Genomic DNA, 12,250 nt, shown 5'->3' on the forward strand with positions numbered 1-12,250 from the left:
ATGAACATGGACTTACTAGTTAGTCCATGGTATAAACTTCCATTATCTTTTAATGTACATGTACATGATTGAGCAGTCTTTTAAAGGTTAACTGCACTAAAATAAACTTTGCCACTTTTATTTCAACTTTGCTTCTATGTGCAAACTTTACTGCTGCTATATCCAATACCTGGATCCATATTTATAAAACCTTTTAGTTAACAACTAGGCTTAGAAAGGTTTTATGAATATGATGAGCTAAGAACTCTGAGAGCCCCCATTTGATTTCTAGTCAAGTGTCTGCATTATTTATTTCTAAGTCTTTATTTCCTATTTTACTTTTTGGAGGTGATTTTCAACAATTTTGGGGGTCTTCTTCTAAATCTTTATTTGATGATTCGAACATTTTGGTGATACACATGGAATTCCATTTTACATTTAAACCAACTGAGCAGCAGTTTAGAGGGAATTCTTGACAGTTTATTTCAAAATGTATTCCCTACATTACCTTTAAAAAGAGTTATTGGGGATAAACCTTTTTATTTTAATTTTTTAAGTCATCAAAATCAGCTGCGTGAATAAAAGAAGTTACCATAAAAACCGAAGCACCAAGTTCTTGATCTGTAGCAATACATTATCACAATGAGAAAGAAAAGGTTCAACATTTCCATTCTTTTCTCCTGCATTCTTTAGTGTACTCATCAAACACCACTTGCTCTTTGCAATCATGATCTTACGGAGGTTTTTTATCTCAATACTTTAATAATTTATGGGCAATTAAAATGTATGTACATGAAGATGATGGGACGGCAGCCCCTGTCTGGGCAGGGCAACCTCTAGTGGAATGTCAATATTTCTTATTTCTGTTGTAAGGACAAACAGCCTACTTCAGGTCTGTAAAATTTCAAGGACGTCACCGACTGTCAGTGTTAGTAAAATTAGTTTGGGCCTATTCTCCAGATATTGTGGTTGTCCAAAATCCTGGCCCCCGTTTCACAAATTTTGTTATCAGTGACAAATGACAGTTTCTGTTATAAGCTAGTGAAATCCTTGCTTCTGATTGGTTATCAGCAGAATTGTCACTGATTTTTGTCATTTGTCATTGAGAAAAGTCTTTGTGAAGCGGATCCCTGATGGTTTGCTCAAGCAGAATTTCTTCATACAGGTTTAATCTGTGGACTATCAAAGTCTATCATTCCCATATGCTTTATACAGGAACAACTCTGTCTGCATACACAATGGGTCTGCAAATGAGCTCCTTGGTCGTTGTCATAGTATTGGCCAGGGTCTTCAGAGTGACAGTACTCTAGTATCCATCTCCTTGCCTGTGGTTAACAAATCATCCTCTGTTCTAGATATGACAATCGCCATGGTGTCATCTCAGTGATGATCCACATGCAACCTCTTCTTTGGTTTCTGTGTTTGCCGCCCTCTCTGGACTTACTGTGTCTGCCGCCCTCTCTGGGCTAACACTGTCATCGCTCTTCAGTCTCTTGTGTATGTTTTGAACCAGAAACTTGTCCCGTATTGCATTGTGTTCTCCGTATTTGTTGTCAGATATCGTTGCCATGGAAGTGGAGGCATCGCTGACCTGAGGGAGAAATCGTTTAAGAAAGTCAGAGGTCATTGATAAGATATACATGAGCTTAAGCAAAAGGAGAATGCACAACCTGAATCTTCTGAATGGAATCCGGACATCGCTAGAAATCAGCACTATTGTCCAGAACTGGTTTGTCTATCGTGCGTCGTGCATTTTTAGTTCAGCTTGAAGAGGTCTTTATCTAATTGATTCTGACCTATCCCCCACCCGCTGGACTAATAACCTCCCAAACAACTAGACCCTGGATGGTTGCCTCCTGAAGCAATTACCATTTTGTTCATACTTGCCCATAAAGGAAGGTTCTTGTGTGAAGTTAGTTTGTTGGGCAAGGACATGGGGGTGCTAGTCCGTGGGTTAGTTGTCCTAGAAATGAAAACGAAGAATGCTAGTGGCCTTGAGTAGAGCAATAATCTGTGGTTACCTAATACAAGGAGCAGATTCTAAAGATGGAGTCCTTGTATTAGACAAACCAACAACTATAAGCACAGGCTTCAAAGCAAATATCTGTTTATACTTGGTGCAAATGTCACAGGAAAGTGGCCTGTGAGAGCCATAGCATCACAAGTATGTAGCATGACATATATATTTCCCTTGCTGGTATTCTTATAAAGAAGGATTTACTCTTTATTTACCCTTTGTATTTCTCTTTCTGAATTCCCTATAGCCTGGTCGGAGCAACAAGTATATTATGTACTGGCGCTGAACCTTGCATATACCGGTACTTACTTTCTCAGTACATGAATCTTAAAGCCCCTTTAAAGTGTTGAGAGCCCCAAATTCACCAAAAATTTGATGGCAAAATTTCACTTAAATTGTATCATAATGTGAAAGAGGATGTCATTTAAGACACACTTCTGCAAAGATTTCCCCACCCCCCCCAAAAAAAAATGTGTTTGATAAAAGAATACATAATTTGGGTTATCTGTTGTACGCAGAAAACCTAAATTTTGTATTCTTTCATCAATATTTGACTTCACACACATTTATTTTGAAAACCCTTACAGAAATGTGTCTTAAATGACATCCTCTTTCACATTATGATACAATTTAAGTGAAATTTCGCCTTCAGATTTTTGGGGCTCCCAACAATGTAGAGGGAAGTATTAAAGAAATCAAGCAAATTATTTTCTCTGATGTTGACTTACATGATGAGTTTTCTCCATGGTGATGAGTCTTCTACTCATGCTACTGTTGAGAATCTGTTCATCGTTTGCAACAATCTTTAGACAGGGATGGTGGGGAATCTGATCTTCTGAGTATCTGAAAATAATTCACAGTAGTATTGACTTAGACATACACTGCTTAACCAAGGACCTGTACAGAAAGACCACTTGTCTATAAAGACCACAATTCCTGTTTCATCTGCCTTCAACCATTACATTATTTGGCCTGTTGTAAAATAAATTATTCTCAAGATGGTCCACGAGAAACATACATGTATGTTGAGGAAAAACATAATCTGCAACAATGCCGACATACGTGAACAAATACTTTTTTGCAAAGTAGTTTTGAGTTTGAATAAGGAAATAAACTTTTCAAGAAAATCAGCATAACAAGCATTTATTCCGTAAAAAAAATGACCACCATGCAGGGATTATAGCGCTTAAGACTTTGGTGGTAAGCGCTTTATAAGCATCGTTTTTATTATTATATTATTATTATTGCAATCATCCATACTTACTCTGGTCTGTAAATTGGCAAAAAATAAACAAGCCTTCCATGCAGCCTGAGATGGTGAGCTGAGAAGTTGAGAAGGTCGGTGAATATGTCGGAGAGAAAGTAGCTCTGGGTTACGGGCACATGGTAGGAGCCCCTGTAAGTAAATGTAGGGAAATGGGGTTAACTGCAGCAGAACTAAAGTTAAAGGTAATACAAAGTTTTGGGAAATTTTGAAATTGGGTGGATATTGATTCTTTACAATTTTGATATAATTGGATACCTCTGTGGATGTTTTATAAGAACTAAAAAAATTAGCCCCTAAAACACTCCTTCTTTCGAGAAAAATTTAATATAAAAATTAACGGCAGAACTAAAGTTAAAGGTAATACAAAGTTTTGGGAAATTTTGAAATTGGGTGGATAGTGATTCTTTACAATTTTGATATAATTGGATACCTCTGTGGATGTTTTATAAGAACTAGAAAAATTAGCCCCTAAAACACTTCTTCTTTCGAGAAAAATTTAATATAAAAATTAACGGCAGAACTAAAGTTAAAGGTAATACAAAGTTTTGGGAAATTTTGAAATTGGGTGGATACTGATTCTTTATAATTTTGATATAATTGGATACCTCTGTGTATGTACATGTATTATAAGAAATAAAAAAATTAGCCCCCAAAACACTTCTGCTTTTGAGAAAAATTGAATACAAAAATTTACCGGTGCTCCCGGTAAATTTTGATAAATTTCAAATAGCGCCTAATAGGGCCGTACAATGGTAGCTGCGACCATGAAAATCTCTGAATATGTAGCTGTGATATATAATTTCCAAACAGGAATAGCTAATTGTTCGATTTTAGTCAAGAAACATTGTTTTATAGCTAAATTAATATATTGACCTTGAGAGAGAGCTATACAGCATAAAGAGTTTATTATTACAATTTTGTAACTTTCGACTTGATTTTAACCGCGACAACGATCGTTGAATATTGTAGGATCACATTATGCTTCCAAAATGTTCATTTGAACCAAATTCATGAGCCCATACCAAAACTTTGTATTACCTTTAATGACGTCTGCAGTAATGTTCATGCCCACTTTAGCTGATCATGTATTTTCTTTGTACAATAACAGGAACTCCAGGCATTGTGCATGGTGAATACATTACCAGCTGGCCCTGCACAGCTAAGGTGTGCAAGGACATTACTGGGGAACATCCTTGAACTTTTATCAAAGGGAATTGAGTATCTAAACTCAGAGGGTGATAGAGAAAACACATTATGCCAGAACACTGTAATGATTCAATTCTTTATTTGAAGAAAAAAAATCAAGAGTGTGAATAGTAACATTTGACTAGGGAACTGGGCATCGTTTCACGAAACTGTCGTACGTACAAGCTTGCAGACATCCCTTTGGGACACGTGTTAATTGCAATATACGTGTTTCAGTAGGGTGTCAGTGAACTTGTACTAATGACGGTTTTGTGAAACACTGCACTGGTACACTATCGTGCACCTTATTGTTGGTCACTTCACATCTCACATCATTATAGCCTGTTACTTACTGATCATCACGTGCACCATGCTCCTTCTCTGTCCCAACTTTCCTGGTCTTCTCACGGATACCATAGGGTGCTGGAGGGATGGTGAACAAAGGGATACTCATATAAATTGATGTAGTAGGAAATGCAAAAACTAAATCATAAGAGGTGAGATAATTAGAACTATCACTAATAGTGACTGTACTAAAAATGCTTTTTCTGTAGGATACAAGCTGTTATATCAATACAGTTATTATCATTAGCAACACTATTCATGTAATACTGCTTTGACCAAAGGGGGAAGGGGGGATGGATCACTTGCTGATACCAATTACAAGTAAATAATATGCTAGAAGTAATCACTTGGTAATAGTACCAACTACAAGTAATTAACAAGCCAAAAATAACATTCTGAAAACAAGTACTAAATAGATATCATGGTCATCAATAATTGAATTCTTTGAAAACTGTGGCTATAGTTGGCACTATGAACTCTAACCTACAACATCAAAGGGGGGGGGGGGGGGGGGGGTAACAAAAGATGAGACACAATTTCTAGGGCAATGACTTCATTGTGATCACCACAATTGCTCGTCTCTATACCTACAATGGTCTATTGGCATCCTGGATGAACCAAACCAAGAGATAGTAATCCTTAGAATACTGGACTCTCTTATTCCTCTCGGCTCAATACAAAAACCATCCGGCTCCCATAGACAATGGGTTAACAAATTGCTTACGATCAGTGATGATAGCATCAAACAAAGGCTGTTCCCTCCATATATCCTGTGAGAAGTCTGATATGAGTACATCTAAATAGCGGTGGCCCAGGCCATACTGCTCCAAGTTGGCACTTATGTTCTCATCTCTACCTGATACAGAGAGAGAAAGAGAGAGAGGGAGAGAGTGAAAGACAACATATTTACTTTTTTACACATTTTTACCTCTACCATGAAGTTTATATCCATAGAAGATATTCCTAAATTCTAGATGAAACTAAGCATGTAAGAGTTAAATTATTTTCAAAGACCATTTATGACTTTATACCACAACATGTGGTATGTGGTGGCCTAGGAGAGGTCGAGTACTTTAGCCCTTGGCCATTGCCACCATTTTGGACATTGAATTAATTAACATGAGGCATAAAATGAAATATGCCCTTACTGAGACTTGGAAAGGTTGTACATCACTTGCTCCTGTGACAATTGCTCTGTGTCAATATCCTACAATTACCAAATTCTTAAATTTAATCCTGGACCCAACGCCTTACCGATAAACTTATCCCTGTTCCTAACCTTAAGCCAAATTGCAACCCTAACCCTAACCCTATATCTTTGACAAAATAAAAGCTGGAACAATCGTTGCTGGAGCAAATGTTGGGTCACCACTTGCAAAAACAATTCAATCGCCACTCAATTTCCTCCATTTACATACATATAGCTGTGTGCTGCCACCCTGGGCCATTTTATAAACTTGCTATCAATAACAATTTCTAAATTTTTATGATAAATTTGTTCTCAGCCTATCAGATACCAAGATTTCAGTAGCTTGTTACAGTTATTGTAACTGGTTCTAGGACACCTACCCCCTGGACATCCAACCCCCTGGATAACCACCCCTAGTCTACTACCACCTAGGACAACCACTCTCTAGGACGACTACCCCCTGGGAAACTACCCCCAGTACTACCCCCCAGTAAACTACCCTCTAGGACAACTACCCCCTAGGACAACTACCCCTCGACAACAACCCCCTAAAACAACTACCCCCTAGGACGACTACCCCCCAGACATCTACCATCTGGACAACTACCCCCTACAATACAACAACCATTCTCTAGGACAACTACCCCCCCCCCCCCCAAGCTATCCTAGGGGGAAGTTGTCCGGGGGTAGTTGTCCTAGGGGTTAGTTGACTTCGGGTGGTTATCCGGGGGTTGGATTCCAGGGGGAAGGTGTCCGGATACGATTGTAACTTGTTATTGATAACAAGTTTTGTGAAACAGGGCCCTGATACTATTGTTAAATGCACTCACCTCTGTATTTTGTCTTTGTCTCTGTCTTTGGTTGTGCCCTGCTTGACTTCCCTCTGCCGTGGATGATGTTATAATTGATATCACAGCCAGCTACATAACCTCCAAAATGAGCCGCTGCCACCAGCAGACTACCTGTAATAAGAAACAACCAATTCTGCTTATACTTTACTCATGATATTCTTATAGATGTCTTGCAAATACGATAGACTTAAAAGTTCACCAGGAATTCAAATTTCAATTAGGCCTACTTCTTAAAGTCAAGGGATATCAAATATTTACCTTATGAAAAGTATTCTTTGTTTTTTGGACTGTTTATTATGGAAAAGCTAGGACTCTCAGCTAGCAAAATTTATAAAACCTTTCTGTTTTTTTCCAGGGTTACTGTTGATACAAATTCCAAACTACATAATTTTAACAATTTTATTTAGAACAGTCAGGAGACTATTTCTACAATGCATTTGAATTGATACACATTCATTCACCTGTTACAAGGCATCATATTTTAATAGCTAGTACCGGTATGTACTTTGTATGTTGCTGCTAGGATGGATAACCTTATGGCTTGTTCAACCCACCAACTACTGGTCCATGCCATCTGCACTCTTACTATTGAAATAAACTAACTCCATAGAATAATACACAATCGCCATGGGTCAACATTACGCACACGACTGTGCGCTGCTCAGGGCTTTATTTCATCAAAGATAAAGGGATAGGGCTGCAACTGAGTAAAAAGTTTTGGTTTAGGATTAAGGTTAGATATCTCCTTTAGTCTAGGGTTGAAGTAAAGAATTAGATTGAGGTAGGGAAATGACAATGGCCAAATTGTCGCCGGGACATGTGTCATACAACCGACAGAGCAGGATGAATTTATACTTGACTACATTACAAAAAATTTCCTATTTTGAGAACTCCTGAATGAATCACAATAATGACGGTTAGCTTCTCTTTATTTAGTTTACCTGTTCCAACAAACGGGTCCAATACAAGATCCCCTTCTTGGACACCAGCCTGGTTGGTCATTACTAACGACAGGAGTGCATCCATGGAGGTGTTCCCAATGAAATGACGGGTCTTCACAGAGTAGCGGTGGGCTAAACGCTTCTGACCATCAGATATCTAAAGGTAGAGAGGGAAAGAGAGAGAGAGAGAGAGAGAGAGAAAGGGGAGAGAGAGAAGGAGGAGATGAGAGATAGTTGAGAAGAGATTAGTGTAAGAGAGGAGTATAGGGGTAAAGACTTGGACAGAGCGGGACTTATGATTAAAAAATATATCAACAGTCTAACAGCCCATTGGACTGCCCATAAAACTTTTTGCCTGATTTATATGATAAACTTGATTGCAGCTTACATATAAGAAATATTGATTAAGTTGCATATAGTATTCGTACATAATTATAAATGTAGAATGCCTCATACAGAATGCTTCTACAAAAAAAAAGGAAACCCATATGAGTTTCAGATGAGAGATAAATTCAGGAGGCTACTGTATACTATGTCAGTCTAGACCGAAAGCTTCAGTCTCTCTAATCGTCGGTTGTTCCACTGAGACTACGTCTGGCTCCACTAGACCTCCGATTATAGAGACTGAAGTATGTCCAATCGGGACTGTACGAGACTGTACAGAACAAATGGTTCGGTTCGACCGGACCGCGATGAATGAGATATGCAACGAGATTTTTACTCTTTACATCCTCATAACTGCTGCAATTATAATAAAAATTAAAAATAACATATATATAGCTTATTTGACTTACGATAGCTTGCTCATTTAGATCCTAAATTAATGATTAATCCGAGAAAGTCTCGTCGTCAACATTATCCGTCTTGGTTTTAGTTGATGAATATTCATTTTTTCTTTTCGAACGTCCAATAGCTACCGTAGCTACGTACGAGTCAGCCCGGCTTGACCAACGAACTCCCACGAAACGAGTGCTCTGATTGGCCATTGGCTATGTTTTGGTAGGAATTGACCCGGAAATATATATCCGCCGCCGGGTCATATAGCTCTATGTTCGAGTGCATGAAAGTGCATGAACGTACTGTTTCACAGTTCAAAGATATAAATTGGATAATTCATATAAGTAAGTCCGAAAATTTCACATTCTATGATAGGTTAGCAAATTTTGAAAACTGTAATTAGGAGATATATAGACCGACCTAATTTACATCTGATTTAGAAATCAGAAAATTAGATCTAAATAAAGAAAATCGGGAAGAAAATGTCATGAACGAAAAGATGTTCATAGCCACCCCCACGGTACGAGATCTCTGGGTTACCATCTGTATTGGGGAATGACAACAAATGTCAGTTTTATTAAAGAAATGACCCAAATCAGATGGTTATTTCTGTCTAATGTCAGTCATACCAGAAAACATGGCCAAGAATCAGTCTGTTTGGAGTCGGTCTCGAGCAAGTTTGGCAGTATGAATGGGGCATTAGAGGAGGCGTGATAGCTCAGTTGGTAGAGCAGTGGTCTCGTAATCCGGCGACGTGAGTTCGAAACCAAGTCGATGCGCTAGTGCCCTTTGGTAATAAAGGCATTAATCCTTATTACCAGGTTCCTCAGATAGGACCTTAAGCCGTCAGTCCTCTGGTTGCTTACTAACAAGCATTTATACTTTCTTAGCAGTCCGGTAAAATAACCACCACCACATTACGTAATTCCCTGCAAGAAGGATTATAAAGTCTTACCCATCTGCCGACAAAGATGCGATGTGGTTTATCAGGGGCCTGGTTTGGCTGAACACCATAGTCTTCAAAGATATAGAAGACTTGATCTGGATCTCTCATCTTCACTGGTCCTTTCAAGGGTAGATGATCCTGCAACCTCTGAAAAATGAAAGGAAGACTTCACTATCAAATAACCAGTATACATCAGTGTTTGTTACTTGCCATCGTGACATATACATGTACGAGGTAGTCCTAGCAATAGTAAACAATACATCAATGCTGTCTTTTAAGGTGAACAATTTTCTTTCCAATACAGAACTGAGAGACATCAATACAAGTGAAACCAAATGACTTCTTAAGAGACCTCCCAAGTGTACAAAAAAAAATGTTTATGGCTTTCATGCAACAAGTTTGGTATACTGTTTTTCCTGTCCTGAAAATACATATACAATTATGTTTAAAGCATGTTATACCGGTAATATAACAAATCCCACACCATCTTCATCAAAGATTACAGCTACAGTAGCAATTAGGGTTAATAGGTTAACTTCCTGTTTAGTGTTTGGTCCTGGATCGAAGTTAGACATTTGGCTAGTGTAGGGAATCTATCAGACCGTGGGGTAACAGTTGCCAGTGCATGTGTTGAAGCACCAAATTTACTAACTCTAGGGAGCTCCAGATCCTAAAGAAGGAAAACATTGTAAGTCAAAATTGTCATTACTACTTCTTTACTTTTCGAAAAAAAGTGACGAAACCCGTTATTTGAATCGTTTTCCTATGTAGGATCTGGAGCTCCCTGGAGTTACAAATTTACCTTCATTGCATCAAGTTTACCTTCATTTACATTCATGTACAAATTTACCTTCATTGTATCGAGTTTAGCTGCACTGCTGAGCTGCTTTCCAAAGGTGTGGACCTTGAAACAGAAGGACACGTCCTCCTTGCAGTATTTCTCCATCTCATCCCGAGGGACGGCATCTAACCCGGCGCAGACCTCGCTGTATGTAGAGCCGTGGGCCCACACCTCGATCGCAGACCTGGACAGGACGCTGCGGTTCATCAGCTTCTGCATGCAGTCCTCCGAGGGGAGATCGATCTCCAAGAAAGGGCTCTGGATTGTAGAAAAGAGTTTGTTTTAAAGATCAAGTCCTCTTCAAAAATAACTTACTTTCAAAAGAAGCAGAAAATCAGACACACCAATCAAAAAAAGTTTGCGCAAAATAGTGAGACAATGACGTCACAAACTGATAACTAAATTGGCAATTTGTGTAGTGATTTCCATTTTTCCATGATTTTTCAAAAATTCATAACTTCCTTATTAGTTATTGCAACTGTATAAATCTCATGTATTATTATTATTATTAGAACGGGCCCAGCTGGTCCGTAAATAAGTGATTTGAGGCCTTGGTCTCACTCTGGATGTTCATCCTTATCTTCTTCATACATACCTTTTCTTCATATTTGTGACTAGTCAGATCAGCCTGGATTCCAAGATGAGATACAAGGGACTTTATTTCCTGCAGAATATGAAATATTAGCAAAAAATATAAGGTTTACTACCTGAAAATTTGTATTTGATCACCAGTTCGGTATCGGAGATAATTATAATAAAAGAAGATTCTGGCAAGTAATTTCAAGTATTTTGGAAATTAAAGTAGTCTAGCCAAAATTGTTTAATTGCTGAGATTCGTCACCAAACTAAATGCCACATTGTTTTTGTTTTTATTCTAAAAATTCCTAAAAAATAGAGTGCATGAAGACACTACTGAAATGGAAATTGAATTCTCTTTCTCAAAGTCAAATCTCAATTTCACTCAAGTCAAGCTCGGCCCCGAGCCGCTAGCCAAGGCCAATAAAGCGGTCATCATTTTCATTTTCATTTTCACAAGAAAATATGATTTTATTCATTTGTATATTTTTCAAGTAGATCTATAACTGCCGCCCGCACAAAGGGTAATGGTCTGTAGTGTAAAGTTATCTTAGTGGCCGGTTCTAGCAAGGCCACACTGACCAGAGCAAGAAGCAACGCCCGGCTCCAGAGAGGAGGGCCACGACATCACTATGAACATGACAGACAATGAAAGCGGACAAAATATACAGTTCCTCAGGTAGACAAAGGGACATCCCTTCACTGCCATTATGTAAAAATGTGTAGACCAGGTGTCACATGTATATTCACCTGTTCTACACATTTGTACATAATAGCAGTGAAGGGATGTTCCTTTGTCTACCTGAGGAACTGTATATTTTGTCCGCTTTCATTGTCTGTCATGTTCATAGTGCATACAGCCATCGATGAGTTCGTTGCATACAGCTTGCGAATTGCGTGGGGGATTCCCCCCGTTTACTGTCATATATCCCTGCACAGTTTACTACGACTGGGACTACATACAATTCCATTCGGTTAATTTTGACATGATTTCGGACATTATTTCGAAAGAAAATAATTATACTTACGCTGATTCTGAAATCTATGTGTTCTTGAGCGAACACGATCAAAAAATGCCTCATGGCGGCCATATTTTGAAGTACTTTCATTCCTCTCCCTCTGTAGAAGCCTTATCCCGTCAATATCGCTCCGTCTTCACTGAAGAGGACACAGAGTCCATGCCATCTAAAGGCCCAAGTCCTTTTCCAGTAATGCCTAACATCTCAATTACTGTAGCTGGAGTGGAAAAGTTGCTTGTCTCACTCAACCCTAGGAAAGCCGTTGGACCAGACCAAGTGCCAACAAAAATCCTAAAAGACCATTCTGCAATCTTAGC

The 12,250-nt window shown here is 38.6% G+C and overlaps 1 protein-coding gene across 1 annotated transcript; it reads right to left on the reverse strand.

Annotated features, from left to right (window-relative positions):
- Nucleotides 1–348: 348 nt before the first annotated feature.
- On the reverse strand, nt 349–12,034 carry LOC576775 (tRNA (guanine(10)-N2)-methyltransferase homolog). Its single transcript, XM_030974555.1, has 11 exons — nt 11,943–12,034; nt 10,934–11,002; nt 10,348–10,596; nt 9,507–9,644; nt 7,775–7,931; nt 6,813–6,944; nt 5,518–5,649; nt 4,802–4,871; nt 3,261–3,392; nt 2,725–2,839; nt 349–1,570 (listed from the first exon to the last, which is right to left on the reverse strand). The coding sequence occupies exons 1-11, from the start codon at nt 12,021–12,023 to the stop codon at nt 1,355–1,357; spliced, it is 1,491 nt and encodes a 496-aa protein (XP_030830415.1). The 5' UTR covers nt 12,024–12,034; the 3' UTR covers nt 349–1,354.
- Between the last annotated feature and the right edge of the window lie 216 nt (nt 12,035–12,250).

Source organism: Strongylocentrotus purpuratus, unplaced genomic scaffold (genome assembly GCF_000002235.5).
Source record: "Strongylocentrotus purpuratus isolate Spur 01 unplaced genomic scaffold, Spur_5.0 spur5_scaffold_7, whole genome shotgun sequence".
Lineage (NCBI taxonomy): Eukaryota > Metazoa > Echinodermata > Echinoidea > Camarodonta > Strongylocentrotidae > Strongylocentrotus > Strongylocentrotus purpuratus.

What these genes read in the sequence shown, in the direction of transcription:
- LOC576775 (XM_030974555.1), bottom strand. Translation starts at nt 12,023, where the DNA reads ATGAAAGTACTTCAAAATATGGCCGCCATGAGGCATTTTTTGATCGTG. An exon ending in GACAAAGACAAAATACAGAG is followed by an intron (nt 5,650 to 6,812) that starts GTGAGTGCATTT and finishes TCTCTGTATCAG; the next exon opens with GTAGAGATGAGAACATAAGT. An exon ending in TGATGCTATCATCACTGATC is followed by an intron (nt 4,872 to 5,517) that starts GTAAGCAATTTG and finishes CCATCCCTCCAG; the next exon opens with CACCCTATGGTATCCGTGAG.